Here is a 19,587-nt window from a genome sequence, read left to right as displayed (position 1 = left end):
ACGTGTGCCGCTTGACTTATTTATTTTTTTTTAGCTTTGTTTACCTGCTTCCATGTTTTGTCCGTCTTCTCTTAAATGGTGCCTGTTTTATTTGGTATTTTTAACGGGTAATTTAACATCCAGCCAAATGAAAATGACGACACATCTGCAGGGATGAGGATCAATGTCAATACAACAGTCCTCAAAAGGTATAAAACTGAAGAACACAATACCAAAAATCTTAATTTTATATTAATTTGATGATGAGAATATATACATAAAGCACTCAACAACACACGATAACAATGTTTAAGCAAGAAAAGTATAATAATAGTGTGAATGGGGGATAAAAGTGTGTAAAAATGCAATAAAATTAGATTTAACTTTATTACTTTTATAGGCTGGAATGAGTTTTGCTCATCAGACGTAAACAATTCAGAGACGTCACCTTGGACTTTGGGGAACTGGGTCATTTTTCACAATTTTCTGATATTTCACAGATTAAATGATTTATGTGAAAAATAACTGAGATGAATCGACAATGAAGGTGATCTTTCCTTGCAGCCCTGCAGTTTGTCTGATGGCTGCTGGTTGTGTACTGGAATAAACTCAACAGTGGCTCCTGATTGAGCTCCAAATTACATGCCGCCCACGTTCTTCGGGGGCAGGGAATCATGTTTTGATTGGCTGCTAGATTACGAGGGGAGCCACGACTCTGGCGCCCTTGAGAAAGTGCGTCGGCGTGAGTGAGTGTGTGTTTATGAGACACTGAGGAACATTGTGTGTGTGTGTGTGTGTGAGAGAGAGCAGCTATTAACAGGTGTGAAATGAACATCCAGACTCCCACCTGCGTCACCGTCTGACTACAGGCCTCCAAAAAACTGGTTCTAGTTAATTCACCATCATGGGCCGATGGAAAACCCACAAGTAGAGTGTGTGAGGAAGGATTATACAGAACACAGAGAGAATATCAAAGAAGGAGTGGACGAATAGAGGACAAAAAGTTGAGAGAGAGTCAAACCATACCGTAGAAAAGTATGTAAATGCTTTGTTTTGAGTTGCCAACTTTATCGCCCCCTTGAGGACTGAAGTGTTTTACCTTCATGGCGACTTAAAGGTTCTGTACGTAGGACTCAGAGAGTCCTTCTCATTAGCGACACCGGTGGCCGTTAAGTGAACTGCAGTCAATGTCTTTCGGCTCGTGCATGGGCTCAACTATTGATGCTTACACTTCTTATAATTACATAAAAGATCTCTGACATTGTTACGTTGCGACTCGCAAACTTTTTCCTAAACACTGGTAGGCTCAGTGAGCTGTGGTGAGCGGGCAACGAGCTGCAGTTTTGTCATGAAATGTGTGCTTATAGCGACTGTTGGACTACCAACAGGAAAAACAAACGGGGTACGCTATGTTCTGCTATCACTCTGGAGCTTGTTTTCTTCTCCTTTGTTTAGGAAATAATGTAGTTTTAGCTGTGTGTGTTCGGGAGCGGGCGACTTGTCATTGTGGGGGTGTTTTGTTGTGAAATGTGGTGTAGTTGACGGAGGCGGCTAGCTGTCTCATTAGTTGGAGAGCTAATATCTGCAGGGTGTTTCCATGGATGTATAATAAGAGCTGAATAGGGCGTCGCCACTCAGCCTTGCAGCCAATTTTTCCCAGTGGCCACTCACGGTATTGCAACAAAAAATCCCCCTGTGGCCCAAAAAAGGATTTTCCCCATAGACCACCATTGTAAAAGAGACGCCTGTAAAACTGTTGACAGGACGCCTCGAACTGCAAACAACGTCAATTATGACTCTTTCTATCATGAACTTTTGATTCATGGAGGTTTTATATTTGTAAAACTTTCTTCAAGCCGAGAAAAACGATTTAAACATCCATGATGTCATCATAATGTAGAGTCTATGGGCCGAGCGGGAGCTTGCGGGCGGGGCCAGCGGGGGAAACGCTACTGCACATATTCAGCGGGCCGTACAACGCGGAAGCAAACCTGGAAGCTAGAAACTTTTTTCGTGTATGCGCCAGGCGAGCAATTCCTATAGGACTGAATGGGCGCCATTTTTAGTCCAGTATCCAACTCTTATCATACATCCATGGGTGTTTCTAGTCGGATAGCACCAACTTTTGTCGTGTCGTTGTGTGGTTATGCTATTAAGAGAAACTATGATTAAATACATTCATTAATGACGTCTTTTCTCTAAAGAAGGTAAGAGGCTGAGGAGATGAAACCGACTTCTGGAAACAAATGCTCTCACAAAATCATCTGTATAATATTGTTTTTGAATTAAAACTGTTTTTATGTATGTTTTTTCTGTGTGTTCAATGTCTGGATGTATGACTTAAACCCAGACATCAGAATAGACACCCTCTCTATATTTTTGAAAAAGCAGCATCCCTGATCTTACAACTTGTCAAGTTGCAGCTAATTTTCATCCCCGTTCCTTTAAAAGTGTTAAATCGGGTGGATTCGAACCCTCGACTAAAATGCCCATTCTTCAACTAATTTGTTAATTGTTTTTCTTTGAGTAAGACAAAGACATTTGGTCTTTCCGGAGTTTTAGTCAACTGAAAACAGATGGGATGAAATTGACTCAATATGACTAAAACTCTTGATTTCGGGTCAAAACTAGAAACAGCTGATAAATTAACACAACCACAAACAAAAGTGTATTAACATCAGTTGTACTGGGGTGGAGGCAGAAAACGTTCTGCATGGCTAAACGCTACTAGAGGATAGAGAGAGAATATGGTTGTTGGTTTTATTTGTGATTTAGGTGAACAGACCATTTCAAGCATGATCGACCATGCCAGGCATTTGCTGTCTTGGCTTGAGTGTTGTCATTTTTTTGAAGTTGTTTTGAAGCTTTGTCTGCTTGATACAACTACTTAAAAGTCCCCCGTCTACTCAAATAAATTATGTATGTATGTTTTTCCTTCTTGAATCTACAGTTGAATGTTTGAGTTTCACTCTGCAGAACGATGTACGTGCACAGTTTGAAGGCTGTTTTCTAGTTTTGAAGCCAGTCGTGATCCAAAATTCAACTTATACAAGTGTGATATAGAAACTTGAAAGTAGAAGACGCTGTTAAACTTCTGAAATGAACAATATTTGCATATTTATTGATTCTGTAATGTTTAATGAGGGAGAAGGAGAAGACTCATATTTTTATGCCTTAATACATGTCTGGGGGGGGGGGGGATCTTTAAGTTGCAGCCATTTATTCTTTATTGTGAACAATTACAAAGCAATTACAGTAAAAGTGGATCAGTAGTGTTTATTGATTCCTTTAATTCCAAATTATATGATGACTATTATTTATACTTCTCAGTAAAATGCAAAAACAATGGAGAAAATTTTGAATTATATATGAAAATTGATTACTTCTTTATTCTTATTTCTGAAAGCATGGAGGAGCTTCTGATGAATTGTATGGAGATTAAACCTGTTTAATTTAGCTTAATTTTAAATACTGTATATCTAATATATATATATATAACTAAGCTCCCATTACCCATTACCCTTTTTGCATATCAATGGGTAACTTGGATCAAGGGGGTTGGATATGAATTCCACAAGTTTAGCCAGATTTCAGTTTTTTCATGTGCTGGAAAATCTAAAAAGAAAACATTTTTTGGTCTGACTGAAGTCTGAAGTTGAGTTGTTTTTTAATACCACAGAAGCAGAAGAGCTACTTGACATTCTAGCCGCTCTCCAATACGAACGACCCAGAATGTCTTAAAAATATCCTTCATAAAGCAACAGATGGAGACAGAAAGCCTGTCTGTGGTTTCACAGGTCAGTCTGACAACCAGATGTTGAGGTGAATAATTTCTAAATCCATCTTCCTTCCTCTGTCTTCACCCACCTCCTCCTCCTCCTCCTCTCACTCACAGTTAAATAAATAACTCCAACACACACACGTCTCGGCGGAATCAAAAGACCCTGAGTGTTTTATCCACACCTCATCATCACAGCTGACACATTTATCATTTCTCACTCTGCTTAAAAATCAATTTCAGGTTAATATTAAAGCACAACCCGACTCGCTCCGTCATGCCTTCTATGATTGTGTGTCGCCAGAATTGTGATTGACTGCACACTTCATCGACGTGTTTCTTTTCTTTCAAAGCCACCGATCAGCATTTCTACACAGGTGCTGATTCATATCAATAAATAAACTCTCACTGATGTCAAACTCAGAGCAGAAAATCTGACAATTTCCAAACTGCTTCAACATTTTTTTGGAGAAGCGTCACTGCAAACTTTTTCCATCATGAAATACATCAAAATCTAGAACATCTAGGTTTAATCATAAAATATTAAGAACCGAAAGTCATTTTAAATTTATGATACCAGTGAGTCAAAGAGTGCATGTTTGCAAATGCATTTAGGTTTTGACAGTTATATAAAGCCAATACTGGATATCACTTTTTAAAATTTTTATATATTTATACACTGTCTGCCACTTCTAATATGACAAACATGACTTATAGTAGAATTCATTCATTCAAACATTAATAATATCTTTACTTATATTGAAGAAAATGTTTTCTAGCACAAAACAGCAACACAAACTACTAAAATTATTAAAGATTACAAAGAGTTAAAGGTTTGAAAAAAGTCTAAAAATTGAATAAATTTTAAGAGTAAGGGTCTACAGAAAAATGCTACCTTTAGGATGCTAATCTACTCAATGCTACTATGCTAATGTTTGGCAGCCAGTGTTTACAATGTTAAACACCTTAGTTTGTTAGCATGCTAACATTTGATAATTAGCACTAAACACAAAGTACAGCTGAGGCTGCTGGGAAAGTTATTAGTTTAGCAGATATTTGGTGATAACCTTACAGTGGCTATAACCAATATTTTTTATAATAGCTGTCAGTGTGTAATATGTTGGTTGTAGCTCGTAGTGATGAACCTACAGAGAATTATTAGTGACTCTGCAGCTCCTGTTGGCTTTATGGAGCTTTATAGCAAGTTTCGGCTCATTGTTTATCTGTCTGGCTGCATCTTTACTGTTCTGGTTCACTCTCAGCGCTCTCATAGGGTCGTTTTCAGAGAAAAAGCTCTAAAAAGCCACTGTACACTACCTGCTCAGCACCAAACAGACACAGTTAGCTGTAGACTAGCTGGTGAACATAGTGGAGCATTTAGCAGCTAAAGAGCCAGATATTTCCCTCAGGAGTCGGTAGAGAGCAAAAACAGAGCTAAAAGAGAGTGAATATTGAACTTACATTCACCAGGTGGACAGAAACACGACTCGTAATGAATGATAATGTTGCTCCGTAACTGCTGGTTGTGGAAATAAACAACTGTTTGCTAACAAGTTCAACATATCAACTTGTTGTGTTCACTACTTGTTTCTGCTGCCCTTAGGTGGCCAAGAAAATGAGTTAATGTGGGTTAAAGTATTAGACTAATTTAAATTATGACCAGACATGAATATCTAAACCAAATTACATGGTAATCCATCCAATAGTTGTTGTGATATTTCAGTCTGAACCAAAGTGACATTCCTAGAGCCATGTCGCTAGCATGGCTAAAAAAAACCCAAACAGAACAAGACATTATAGCAAAGAATTACAAAACTTTAAATTAGGCCTCAATGTGAAGACCTGAACATGAATAGATTTGACATTTTGGTCTGATCCCAACAACGCCTAAAGATGTTGTAAATTCAATATTGGCTCTAAATATCTGCTATCAGTGGCCTCAATCCAAAAATATCAGCGTCAATGCCAGCCGTAAAAAAAAAACCCAAAAAACAACAGACAGCAGTCAAGCCTGAGTGGATATGTCCTTTGGAAACTAAACTCTTCATTGCTGCCCACTCTACAAAGACAAGAAATCATTTTTAATATCCACAAATGAACGCTGGCTGGTGTGAAACGACGAGCGGCGTGTGTGTGTGTGTGTGGTCGCAGGAGTGTGGCGGCGTGATAACCGACTCCATTAAACTCCTCCCATCCTAGACGGTGACAATGACACTGATTTAACTCCGATTGTGCCTCATTTCGCCTCGCCAAAACACTCAAGACACTAACACACAAAAACACACACACACACACACACAAAAAAATACACACACGCCTCCATCATCTCCTCTCTCCATGGTCTCTTCACTCTTAATGAGGCAGCTTGATTATGCAGCCTGCTGGACTAAATTAAAAAGACTAATTTACAAACCGAGCGTGGTGGGCTGGTCTGACTGATACCGCCAGGCTGTGAAATAGAGGTGTCACTCAAGAAACGTACAGCACATCAACACACACACACATACACACAGAGCAGGGAAACTATGAAGAGTTATTGTCTAAATTCGCTACACAGAAGTTAATTTATATATACTAGAAGACAGAAACTTGCAGAGTTTAAGGGCTGATGGCTGAAAGTTACATTTTAACGACATTCCTTTTATCCTGATTAATACATCAGATACATCTCAATAAAAAAACAAGACATTAAAGTGGATATGAAGCCCTACTAATGGATTTCCACTCTAATCAACAATTATATAGCAAACATGACAAATATATAAACATATAAAAAGAGAATTATATCTTATATTATATATCTTTATATAATATAAGATATAGGCGCCCCTTGCCATGTTATATCTTTCGTGGCAAGGGGCGCCGCCATATTGCAGTACTATGACATCACGGGGTTGGGTCAGTTCAACAGATACAACAGTAGAGACAGTGAGAGGTAGAAACTGGGGAGCTACATGACAGAAAAAGACAAAAAAGAGGCCACTAGTGTGTTACTCCTGCTACTCAAAGCTCAAAATAGTCCATTTTCATAAAACTGCCACTGAAACGGAGAACAGTAGCTTACTGCTGCGCTGGCCAGCGGCGCTAAAGACTTCAGGGTTTGCAGTGAACATTTTTTGGAGGAAGATTACATAGCAGAGACCTTTGAGTCGGGCGAGCTAATGGTTCGCCGGACAAGCAGACTAAAGCCTGAAGTTGCTCTGTCTGTTTTCAATTTCACCGCCTATAATGTGTGATCAGTACAGAGTCATTGAACACATCTTTTACTCCAAACAGCAGCACTCATTAACACCTGTTTATGAATCAAAGTAAAGACCAGAATAAAAACTAGACATTAATAACAAAAGATAAGAGCCCAGTGAACATTTACACCTCTGATAGGCTAATAACAGCCTGCTCATATATCAGTTTTTTCTGGAAAACAATACTGCATGAAGAATAAAACCCATTAAAGGTGCACTCCACCAATTAAGTGTTATTATTTACTTATTAATTAAGTGTTTCCATAAAGTTGGGAGACTTTCAAGATGCATTTTTAAAAAAGAACGGTCAGAATTGATGCAGCAGAGGTCGAGATATCCTGTGATTTTTAGTTCCTAGTTGGGGATCAAGCTCCTACAATTCCCATAATGCAACCTGTTAGTGTATTGTATTAAACCATCCATGACTGGTAAATGCTCACATCTTTCAAACTGCACTGTTACAGTGTATAAAACTGGCTTTTTATTAAAAATCTACACTGATAAACCACAGAAGACATTATTAAAGAGAGTGTCCCTTTAAAAAAAGAATCAAATATGAATAAATATGCAGGTTATAAACCAATAATGAGCTGCCAGTATACACTGATATCAATATCCTGTAACTGTGATGAGCCAAGATTGAGTTTTTGCTGGAAAACAATACTGGAAGAAGGAACTTTGCCACAGCTGAGTGTTAAATCAACTACCACCTCTGGATCTGAGCCAATATAATCACCCCCTGCCCATGACATCACATGAACCCCGCCATTTAGTTTAATGAATAACCATTCACGTCTTTTTCCTTCCTGTTCTCTGAAAGCTGCAGTTTGGCCGGAGAGATTTTTGTCTTCTTTAACACAGCTGCTTTACAGTCCGGATCATCAGGGTGGCTCGCTGACTGCAAACCGCTTAATTTACTTGTTAATTTCTGTTGGCTGTCACAGGGTTTTTGCTGAGAATATGGCATCAGTAATGAAGCTTTTACACAGTAATCACAGCCTTGGTAAATTCATTGAACTATTCAAAATACAGAGTAGCAGATCCTGGATGCCGCATGCTGTTATTATTGTGTTTCACGGGCAATAAGGCAGAGATTTATAGCAGGATTTCACTACAGTGTTATTAAGTTTGGTAAAGTCTCAGCAGGACTGAGCGACTGGAATTTGGCTCTTCATGACCGAAAAGAAAAAAAAACAATCGGAAGTAAAAACTGTTTTCAGGATGAAGGAGGGAGTTCATACTGTACCTTGTCATATTTGGCGACTATCTCAGCCCGCTCCTGGTCAAGTTTCACCGCCGCATCCTGCTCGGTATCAGACGCTGGAGAAGAAACAGAAGAGAGAGAGAGAGAGAGAGAGAGAGAGAAAGGGAATGAGTCTTAAAAAGTTACTGTACAATATAAATTTTAACAGCTGTGTAGCTGCGCTCAATAAACTGCGACAAGACTCTCAGTGTTTGTAGAAATGATTCTGGGCTTTTACACAAAGTCAAGACAAGTTAAATCAAGTTAAGTCTGATGCCAAAAGTACCAGGATGTCCTACTACATGTTTATATTAGCATGCTAACACCAGCATTTTAACATGCTACATAACATTTTGCATTTAACATTTAGTGCACTAGTTGCTACCTTGTGCACTTACTAGTGACTTTCCAACATTTTATTTGAGTGTTGGGATTTAAAGTAAAATGTATGCACAGTATAGCATCTTTGCATGTTAGCTACTTATTACAAAAAACCCCATAATGCAATTCTTAGCCTTTCTTGGATGTGAGAATTGGCATTAACAGAAACAGAAAACCTGTCTGTGATGGTAAACATCACTATGAAGCAAACTAGAATAAGTGGGGGAATCATTTTGGACTAAGCCATGTTAGCATGTTAGCATGCTATGTTAGCATTAATGTCCTTTGTTTTAGATGTATTATATAATGAATTTTTGTGTTGGAAAAGTGGAATTTTTTAACAGTTGGTGGCGCTAGAGGAAACATCAAGGAATCACCAAAATTATTATAATTTATGATCTGAGGACCATGAATATGTGAACCAGATTTAATGTAAATATGTCCAATAGTTGTCAAGACATTTAACACTGGAGCAGAGTGCTGAAACCAGAGCTGCAACTAACAGTTATCTTCATTACTGATTATTTTCTCAATAAATCGATGTCTTTTGGTCAACAAAATGTCAGAAAATGACAAACAAAGACCAAGATACAACCATAAATGTTTTGTTTTGTCCCGACCAACAGTCCACAATCCAAAGATATTCAGTTTACTGTCACAGAGAATTAAAGAAACAAGAAAATATTCATATTTAAGAATGTGGAACAGGAAATTTTTATAATTTCTTCTTAAAAAATGACTCAAAACAACTGTAACAACCACTGACTTTACTTCAAATATAAGAAAATGATAACCTGCAGAACCTTTTTAACTAAATATTCACGGTGAGGATACACAGAACGCCAACTGTTGCAGGATTGTCTTCTCCTTTAATAGACCATCTGTAAGTTTTATGAGGTGTTAAATTGTTGTAGCTCCTTGCTAAAATCAACCTTGCTGCACATATTAGATTACTCTGTCATCACAGACATGCTTTGTGTTACTTCATCTCTCTCTCATTGTGCCAAGAGCAGACGTGAACACACACACACACACACACACACATTTCTGAACACACACTCTTCAAACCGGGCACGCAGGAACACTTCACTGCAGCCTGACCTCAGCCTGGGAGAATAATGTGTGTGTGTGTGTGTGTCTTTATGAAGGAGGCTAATGAGAGCAGCTCCTTTAAACTAACAGCTGCTGTGACAGCGAGACGTCACCGAGGCAGAGAAAGGTTTTCTGTGTTTGCCGAGCCTACGCGTCACAGCGCGCGAGTGTAGATGTGTTTACGACTGTTGCTAGACTACACACACATACACAAACGCACCGAGAAGACACTTCTCACCTTTCCGTGTAAGTCGCGATTGTAAACGAGCGTTTCCAACAATAGTTTCCAAACTGTCTTTGTGTTTATTATTGGAAGAGATCTGTCACAGGCCGCCGCTCACACAGACACACAAATACACACACACACAAATACACGCACACACACACACACACACACACACACACACTTCCTGATTCAGCCATCCATGGGAGGCTCCAAAACATCGGATGTGTGTTAACAAAGCTGGCACACACTCCATTAAGTCGGGTCATGTTGTGTTTATGTTGAATAGAGTGTGTGGCACGTAGTAATGGAGGCGTACGATGAATCATACCTGAACACAGGGAGAAACAGTCTGCAGGCAGCTGGCTGAACAAGACTCTTTATGGCGGAAATATAGTGATAAACATCCAAATATGCTAAAAAAACAGTAGAATCCTGATGGAACTTTTACTGTCATATTTGAAAATTAAGCTTTATCGACAGCTGTATGACATCCTGCATCAACACACATCTGTCATTATTCTTTACTAATAAAATGGGATACAGATGATTCCATTTTATCACAAGTTTGATCTTATTTTTGCAGGTTTGACCACATTTCATATAATTTATGATACCTATGTACTGACAGAGTTAACTGCTGAGATCTGAGAACATGACGACATCACAAAAAACTCTTTTGGAAGAAAAAAAAGGCAAAATTATTCCCCAGACTGTCTCCATCACAGTAAACAGACAGACCTCCTGGTTCATCTTTGACCTACTGTACAACATACTGACATGGACTAACATCAGGGCAAAATGGGCTTCTGGCCCGAGCAGATTTTAGTAATTTGATTAATGAAAATTTGTTAGGAGATTAGGAACACTTAAGGTACTACATTATTATATAATCTTGAATTTCTGTCTTGTATAGGGGCGCTTTTTTGAAATCTACCATTAAAGGACAGGTTCACAATTTTGTCTGTCTTAAACCAACAGTCAGTTACAAATGAACATGAAACATGTTTTTCTTGTTGTAATCATTCCTCCTGTTCATACTGACCATCAGAAGATCCCTTCATAATGCACTTACAATGTAAGTGATGGAGGACAAAATCCACAGTCCTCCTGTGCAACAATGAATGAAAAAGTTTATCTGAAGCTAATATGAAGCTTCAGCGTCCAAATGAGTCAAATCAAGTAGATATCTTTCAACGTTACAGTCTTTTTAGTGCCAAAGTTCCTCTTTTTGTTACTATACTTCCACCTGCAGCTCAACAGGGAAACACAAAGAGGGAATTTTATGCTAAAAAGACTGTAAATGTGTCTGATATCCACTTGATATGACTAACTCAGACTGATGAAACCTCATATAAGCTTCACAGAGACTTTTAAATGCATTTTTGCACAAACTGTGGATTTTGGCCTCCATCACTTCCATTGAAATCACATTTGAAGGATCTTTTAACAGCCAGTATGACTGTTGTTTTAAGAAACACTAGAAAAACTGTGAACCTGTCCTTTAACATCTCTATCATTTTAACACTACATATAAGAAAAAATGACTTACGCTGAAGTAAACGCTAGCATTTTAACATTGCTATGTAACATTTGCATCATTTACATTTGCACAACTTTTTGCATCTAACATTTAGAGCGTTAGTTGCTATGTGGATCCAGATTGGCCACAAAACAGAAAATCTTTTAATTTTAAACATGATGAGTTCAGTTTTAACTGTTCAAAATCGCAAAAAAAATCTCCTCCTACTTCATGGAAAAATCCAGAATCTGTCAGACTGCAAATATTTTAAGTTTGAGAAACATTAAATGTCCTCTGATGTTGAACTTTTAAAGATGATACTGGGACTAACTATCAACTATGAATAACTTTATCCTCAAATGTCTTTCTTTGGCCTTCAAAACCCTCCATCAGTCGAGTCCAAGCAGTTATGCAATGTCCATAATTCCTTTCTTTTTTGCCAATTTGCAGGAAGTATTTGACTCCAGTCATTCTCCGACTTCCTCTCCGGGTCTCTGGGGTTTCGACAGGAGGGACGGCTTGACTGGAATTCCAACATACTCCGAAACAAACATTCTCCTTATTGAGCCACTTGGCATTTTTATGACAGGATGGTGTGTGTCAGTGAAAGGCATGTCGCTGTGGGCTGCCCAGAGCACACACAGCGGGAGAAGATGCCTGGGGGGTCGGGGGCGGGAGGGGCAGTCCGTACACAACAGGGCAAACTGTCTGGGGCAAATAAACAAATACAGTAAAGCCTTTTTCTGCTGGGAATTCCACCCCAGGAGGCCCTGTGGTTCCCATAGTGAGAGGCAGAGAGGAATCGGGGAGGAAATGGGATTCAGCCTTTTCTTTGCACTGAAGCTTAGCCTTAAATCTGAACCCCTTACAGCCATATTAGTATTCCACAGTGGCCTGACTTAAGCTAAATGCAATTAAACCCCTTTTCATGCTTCAAGGATCACATTGGCAGCCGTGACGGAGATTGTGTGTGTGTGTGTGTGTGTGTATGTTTTTATTTGTGGCCGAGAGCTCTGGTCGCACTTGTCGTGGGTCCCCGAGGATTTATTAGACAATTGTAGAAGAAGACCCCCCTTTTTGACTTAAAGTTTACAGGATGTTTTTGCTTAAGGGCAGCAATAACCTGTAGCTGATGGTGGCTGATGTTAGCTAAAGTTGAACTTTAAAATGCATGTTGTGAAACGGATATTAATGAGTAAGTCAGTTGACTTTAAGCCTCCTGTCTACTTGTGTCACCACGTTTAAGTTAATTACAGATAAAGATGAAGATTAATTTACTGTAAAGAAAGAGAATATTAGAGAATGAAGGGAAATTCAACCATTTGCGGCAAAGGTTACACAGTCCAGCTTTAAGCCTGTTGATTTTTTTTTAGAACTGGGCATCAAACTTAATGTGTCTGTGGCTTCTCATAGTGAAAACTGTCATGTACATGAGGCATTAAATGTCTGGTCAGATTTATAATTGTTTTTAATTGGAGGGTAATGATGAAATTATTCTTTAAAATCTACATTTTGACTATGTTAGTTGCTTATTGAAGTCCAGCGGTTCCCAAAGGATGTGCATCACCACCCTCAGCTTTATTTCCATTTGTTTAATTTCCTTTTTTTTAATAACGTTTCAACACATACAAAACGAGGCAATATTAACATGAAGGGGAAGAAAAATCATTTCACCAGTGGCATATGTAATTTTTGCCTTGTTAAGTATTTATCTGCAAATAAGCCGAGAACAGGCCATCATATTTTTAATAAATATTGAGATTAAATCATTTATTTTACCTCAGTGTTGGTTATTTTGTACATCCATCAAAATAAATCCCTATTACAGACGTCTGTGGTGCCATTTTTAGCTGAAAAAGATGTTTGTGTGGATGTTGGTTTGTGGTTGTCATGAAAAATCACTATGAAGAGGTTTAAAAAAGTTTAATTTCAACAAGAACAAACACTTGATATCTACTTAATATCTGCCATTTTGCACTGATGGGAAAAAATTCCAATTTTCTCTACTGCGTGCAAGGTCACGATAAAATACCAGAAGCTATTAAACACTTTGTCTTTATATTAAGACACTAAGCTCGTTCTAAGAACCTAAATTACAATTATAGGTCACAACATCAAGCGGTTTAACAGGATCTGAGGGCGGATTATTCCTTCAAAAGGACAACCTCTATTCCTTGTCATCCTGCTTATCCTTCATTTCAAGGCCAGAAACTCCCCCCCCCCCCCCCCCCCCCCCATCCAATCAAGCTGACCTTTCACCTCCTCCGCTCTCAGCTGCCAGTCAGTCCCCAGCGGTGAGGCCGATGTCAGCTCCGGCTAACTGTCCCCATCCTGCTGCGATTAAAATGTCCCCGTACTGTACGTCACCCGCCTGGCCAGCTGGACGCTGCCCTGTCGTCGTCCCCCCCGCCGCCACTGCTCTGCCCTTCACTCCTACTCTTCATGCTGCATTCAGGTCACGTGGGAATTACTGTCAGCGCTAAAAGAGCCAGAAGTATTCATGCATGAACGCTCGTCTGAAACCATCACGACACATCGAGGATTCAGGAAGTTTGGTGGAACTTCCCCTTAAAGATAATTGTGATATTCACGTTTTCACTCGTTAACAACAAAGTGAAAAGTTGTTGTTGCACATTTGAAGCTCTGATAATGAAAAAAATGTTGACAAGTATATAAAAAAAACAACAGAATATCTCTTTTTTTCCCATCTTTTATCCTCCTCTTCTGTCTGACTGGAGGAGTTATTCTACGGTGGTGAGGGAGGCTATTACAGCTTCCTTCAGGTGCCGTTACCCGTTATTCTGACAGAACGTCACTAGTACGAGCTCAAAGGCTTTTTTCCCCCTCATCACCAGATACTGAACATTGAGAAAAACTGTTGACAGTTTGTATAAGTAGCACAAGAAGTGTCAAGAGTTGAGGTGAATTCTGAAGTTAGGATGTTGTCTACGTGATGTTGACGTTTGTTTACTGCTTCACCGACTTCTTGAAGTGCATCATTCAAACAATCCCATCTGAACTGCCAGCACTCACAGCAGGAAGAACTAAAGCCATCAATATATATATTGTTTTTTTTTGTACTTCAGGGTCAGAATATGGTCTTTATGTTTATGTGACGCCAGACGAGGAGACTCGGCCAGCGATACTATCAGCTCAACTATAAGTGCAGGAGATAATGAACACTGCATGTTATGTAATAGGACCCCAAACAGCCAATGAGAGAGAAGCGAGGTCAAACCTTTCAAGCTATTCTGCTTCATAGACATTAAGTAATCATATCAATTAACCGGTTTTTTGTTTGTCTTCTATGATAGAAAATTGTGAGGAAATGTTAATCAGACAAGCACCTTGAAGCTTCAACCTGAGCTAGTGAGATGGTTGATTTCTTGAAAACAATTTCAAAGCTTCACAGAGAAATGTAAAGTCTTGTAATTTCTTGGTTTTTACTTTTTATTACAACAACATTCCTTGTTTTTTATTCTCAAATGACCCAGTAGTGTCCTACACGCTGCGGGTGCAAGAGGCAATCAAACACTAGCAGAGATACACAAACAATACAGTGGATGCTGGTAGTTATACAAGATATGATCCATTAAATGCCTTATTGAACTTTGCAAGTAAAATGCAACAAAATTGGCAAAAATCTGGAGGAAACGTGCAGCTGAGACATTTCTAATTCAGCTGGCGACCGTTACAGTACACGCCACGTGACAGGAAGCATCTCAGGGGTTTATTTGTGTTTGTTCCTCATTATCATTGCAGTTAAAAGCTACAATTGACAATGAGCAACAAGCATAATCACAACCTTTCTGGTTTCCTCTTCTCTCCCAAAGCTCTCTCTTGGCTGCTGTAATTAGGCCTCTTTGTTCTTTATGTTAAGGAGTCGTCACTTGTTAACGGCTCTTCGCTCCCCTCCGACCGATTTTTTTTGCCTATTTCTGGCTCTCTTAAGGATGCTATCAGCACAGAAAGAGGAATAACAATAAAAACAGTAATAATGGTTGAGAGTGTGATTGGAGAAGAGCTAATTTCCCGTCTTTTGTTCTCACACACTTACGCTTCACTTGACTCAGCTGTTGTGTTACTTCAGCTGACACCAGGGCCCTTCTGGAGACTCAAACACTGACAGCATCCCAGTGACTCATGTCCCACTTTGTGTTTACTAAACATGTAGAAAACACATTCAAATGGAACGTCAGAAAACACAAGCAAATACAGAAACGCTTTTTAATGTGCCCTGGAAACTTTTGTTTGATTTCCGTTTCCGTATTTGGTTGTGTTTTCTGTTTTTAGCAGCTGGTTTCTGTATATTTGGTTGCGTTTTCTGTTTTTTAGCAGCGAGTTTCTGTATATTTGATCGTGTTTTCAGTTTTTTGCAGCGGGTTTCTGTATATTTGGTCACATTTTCTGTTTTTTGCAGCGGGTTTCTGTATATTTGGTAGCATTTTCTGTCTTTTTTGCAGAGGGTTTCTGTATATTTGGTTGTGTTTTCTCACTTTGAAACTTGTAATTTGGTAGTGCTCTACTGTATGTTTTCCTTTTAGCTGTACAGATATTGCAATACACTGTACATATATATATATATATATATATATATATATATATATATATATATATTTTTTTTTTTTTTTTTTTTTTACATTTTGTATAATCTCCTGTAGAAAGACACCACTGAAACCCACCATTGTCTTCAACATGTTGTGATAGCATCATACCTTAAGTTACCCTGTGATTCCCTAATTCAAAACGCTCTCTTACATTTTGGCTTCCGTTTACTAAAGTCAATGTCAACCTGTCAAATTTGAGTTTAACAACCTGGAAGTATTGAATTCTATGTGTATCATTTTAAATAATGAACAGACGATGCTGTTCATTGACGATAAACTGCAACATTTAGCACCTTTGAATAAGACATGTCTGAGATGTTGACACAACAATGCAGCTCTGCACACACACACGCACGCACACACACACACAGACCAAATGATGTCACACACTTAACAAACAACTGATGAGTCAACTGCAGACTTCACAGCACACTATTATGTGGTATTACTGTGCCTCCAAAACAATCATTCTGCCTCTCCCCGTCTGTATTTCAAACCTGAACTCAACCACATAAACGTCACGTGACCTCTGGAAGACAACCACTAATCAAAGATTGCAACCATCCTGAACCAAAGTGTGGTTTACAGACAAATAATTAACTTCCACATTCCACAGTCTGTAGTCTGCAGCACTTTTTCATTCATCCTGCATCCAAACTGCATCATTAATGAATCTTGTTTTAACGTTAAAAAGCAGAATAACAGTCGGAAAAAACTTTATGCTGTTGCTACACAAAGCTAAATGTATAAAGACTGTAACCACTGTCTGCACTTTATAAATGTTGATATAATTATTATTATTTTATTTAAATAGCATTTACTACATGAAGTTCACCCAACTTTCAGTCTAAACTGGACTTTGTCAGTCTTTTCTATTTAAGCTAGATGCTACATTTAGCATGCTAACGTGGAGTATAAGAATTTACTGTGCTGTTGTGTTGGCAGGTCACTGCAATTCACTACATGCACAAACAGAGTAAATGATGTCACCCATTTAACAATAAACAACTGATGAGGCAACTGCAGACACTTCACAGTACACCATTATCTGCATGCTAATGTTAGCATACTGTATAATATTTAGAAGCACAGTGTAGCACACGATGCTTCGCTGTGAAATATCTGCCGTTTCCTCATTAATTATTTGTTGTTGGGTGACATCATCGGTGTACAGAGCTGCGCCGGTTTGTCAATACATTCACAACATCAGCACGTTAGCATGTTAATGTAAGCGTGTTAATATAACATGCTCTTGTTTAGCATGTTAGCTGAAGATAATATTTTAACATTAATCTCAAAGCAGAGTGGAAAAACTCAAATCATTAGTTTTACAGGTAATTTTGACCTGTTGGTGGCGCCAGATGGATAAATGAGGTTTATAAAGACACTTTCATTGATGTTTCATAGTCTACGGAAACCCATCAAATAACAGCCATCTCATGTCATATTTCAGGAATTTTAGTAAATAAAAATAATTCAATACTGATATATGTTTACTTTGAAATGAAAAATACTACAGTCCAGCAAAATGCAGAGTTTTTGAGGACCAATTAGGGCTGCAACTAACAATTATTTTCATAATCGATTAATCTGTCGATTATTTTCTTAAATAAAAGATTAATTGTTTGGTCTCTAAAAAGTCAGAATATGGTGAAACATGTCAGTCACTGTTTCCCAAAACCCAAGACGACGACCTCACATGTCTTGTTTCGTCCACAATACAAAGATATTCAGTTTAACGTCAAAAAGAACTAAAGAAACCAGAAAATATTCAGAGTTGAGAAGATGGAATCAAAGAATTTGGACGTTTTTTCTCAAAAAACACCTACAAACAATCAATCAACTATCAAAATAGTCAATTAACGTCACTTAAATTAAAAGTTGGCAACTAATCGATTAATCATTGCAGCTCAAGAGTCAATACACATCATGACATTCTTGAATAAAATCAGACGATATTAAATATTTAAATATCACTGCTGTCATTATATTCTCCTCACCAGCTAGACAAGTGATCACACAAGTTTTAGACATAAATAAATCCTGATTAGGTAAACAAATAGATTCTGAGTGAAACAAAAATGTTCATCACAAACAAAAAAAGAATCAATTCTGTTAAAAGCTTCCCATCAAATCTATAAACAAACTGTTTCATCGTATCAGAATCGGCCACCAGTGAGAGGAAACTTTTCACCTCTCAACAGAAAACAAGCACACTGCCAAACTTCAGCAAAACGTTCATCTCCGAACCCCGGAGAGAGTAGACTGTCATCTTTTCATCTTTTACCTCTTTTCAAGCCATCCAGCGGATCCTCCAAGCGTGTCAGCGCTTTAGTCCGCATCGGTCACAGTTCAACTGGGTCCAACACACCGAGAGACAGCCTGAACTAGCTCATCCCATCACTGTCAACTACCCAACTGCTGCTGCACGGCCCCGACGGAAAGAGAGGAAATATGAGCAAGAGAGCAAAGAGAAGTGAGATCAGAGAGAGAGAGACGCTGAGTTCACTCACTGCCGTCACAATGCTACTGTTTGTTTCTGTGGAGGGAATACAGAGAGGAGAGGAGAGGAGAGACGGACGGAGACAGAAGGAAATCTGACTTCAGGAGAAAGTCAGTCCCACTCACAACATTCCCCACCCAAACACAACAACACAACAACAAGCCCCATTCAATAAATCAGAGTAGAATCAGAGAGAAAAAGGACAGAGAGAATCGCTGTTTCCAGCCAACTGACCAGAAGTTTTGTCGAAATGTCACAAAAAGAAAAGGGTCAAATTCTTTCTGTCTTTCATAGTAGTTTTATCCATAAACAATGTGATAATTTATGTAAAAAAATGTTCTTTCTTTTTTTTTTCAAGTAAAGCATCTAATAGTGGAAGTTGGGAAAAGAGAAGAAAACTGAAGGAAGCAGATGATGATGACAGCTCCATGATAAACAGTTTCCATTAAAACTTCATTATAAAAATGGACGTGATGTACCATGAAGGGTCTTGTGATGCGGCGTATCAGAGACGAGGAGGAGGAAGAGGAGGAGGAGGAGGGTGGGGCTGGAAAATGAGCAACATGCTGAGGAAAATGAAAGACAAAAGACGCTCTCTCTCTCTCTCTCTCTCTCTCTGTCATATCTTGGTTCTATCTCCTCGCTGCATCGCTACAGGAAATATCTGTGTTAGTGAGGGGAGAGTCGGCGGATGGGACTGAAGTGCTGTTATCACTTCTGAAGCTCCAGGGTCACAACGGCAGGAGGAGAGAGGAGAAGGGCGAGGGGTGGGGGGTGGGGTGGGGGTGGGGGGGTTTACTGCTTTCAGGCGTCACTTCCATTTTCTGGAAGTCCACTTAATCCACATCTATATTTGGTATGGATGGATTTTGGATGGCCAGGAGAGCAAACAGTTTGTACTTTACTACCTTTATTGACCAGTTTCATGCCATAAAACACAAATCTCAGGTGCAATTTCATGCACGTCAGAAAGAAAATCAGATAATTAGATAGTGAAACTAGAAAAATTATTCAAAT

At 38.8% G+C, this 19,587-nt stretch overlaps 1 protein-coding gene and 1 long non-coding RNA gene across 8 annotated transcripts in view; one reads left to right on the top strand and one right to left on the bottom strand.

The window, feature by feature from the left end:
- The window catches only part of usp6nl (USP6 N-terminal like), a 96,454-nt gene that overhangs the window by 25,737 nt on the left and 51,130 nt on the right, over positions 1–19,587 (bottom strand). For 4 of the 5 annotated variants that reach the window (XM_067582102.1, XM_067582103.1, XM_067582101.1 and 1 more), the window contains one exon: positions 8,246–8,319. In XM_067582102.1, coding sequence (XP_067438203.1) covers positions 8,246–8,319 — 74 coding nt within the window. Of the gene's footprint in view, positions 1–8,245; positions 8,320–18,354; positions 19,312–19,587 lie in introns of those variants that run through there. The other variant, XM_067582100.1, reaches the window with a different exon arrangement.
- LOC137176055 (uncharacterized) overlaps positions 1–19,587 on the top strand; it is a 41,935-nt gene that overhangs the window by 17,547 nt on the left and 4,801 nt on the right. The window lies entirely within an intron of this gene.

This window comes from Thunnus thynnus, chromosome 23 (assembly GCF_963924715.1).
Source record: "Thunnus thynnus chromosome 23, fThuThy2.1, whole genome shotgun sequence".
Lineage (NCBI taxonomy): Eukaryota > Metazoa > Chordata > Actinopteri > Scombriformes > Scombridae > Thunnus > Thunnus thynnus.
Note: the sequence above shows the minus strand (reverse complement) of the source record. Positions and strands in the feature narration are given on the sequence as shown.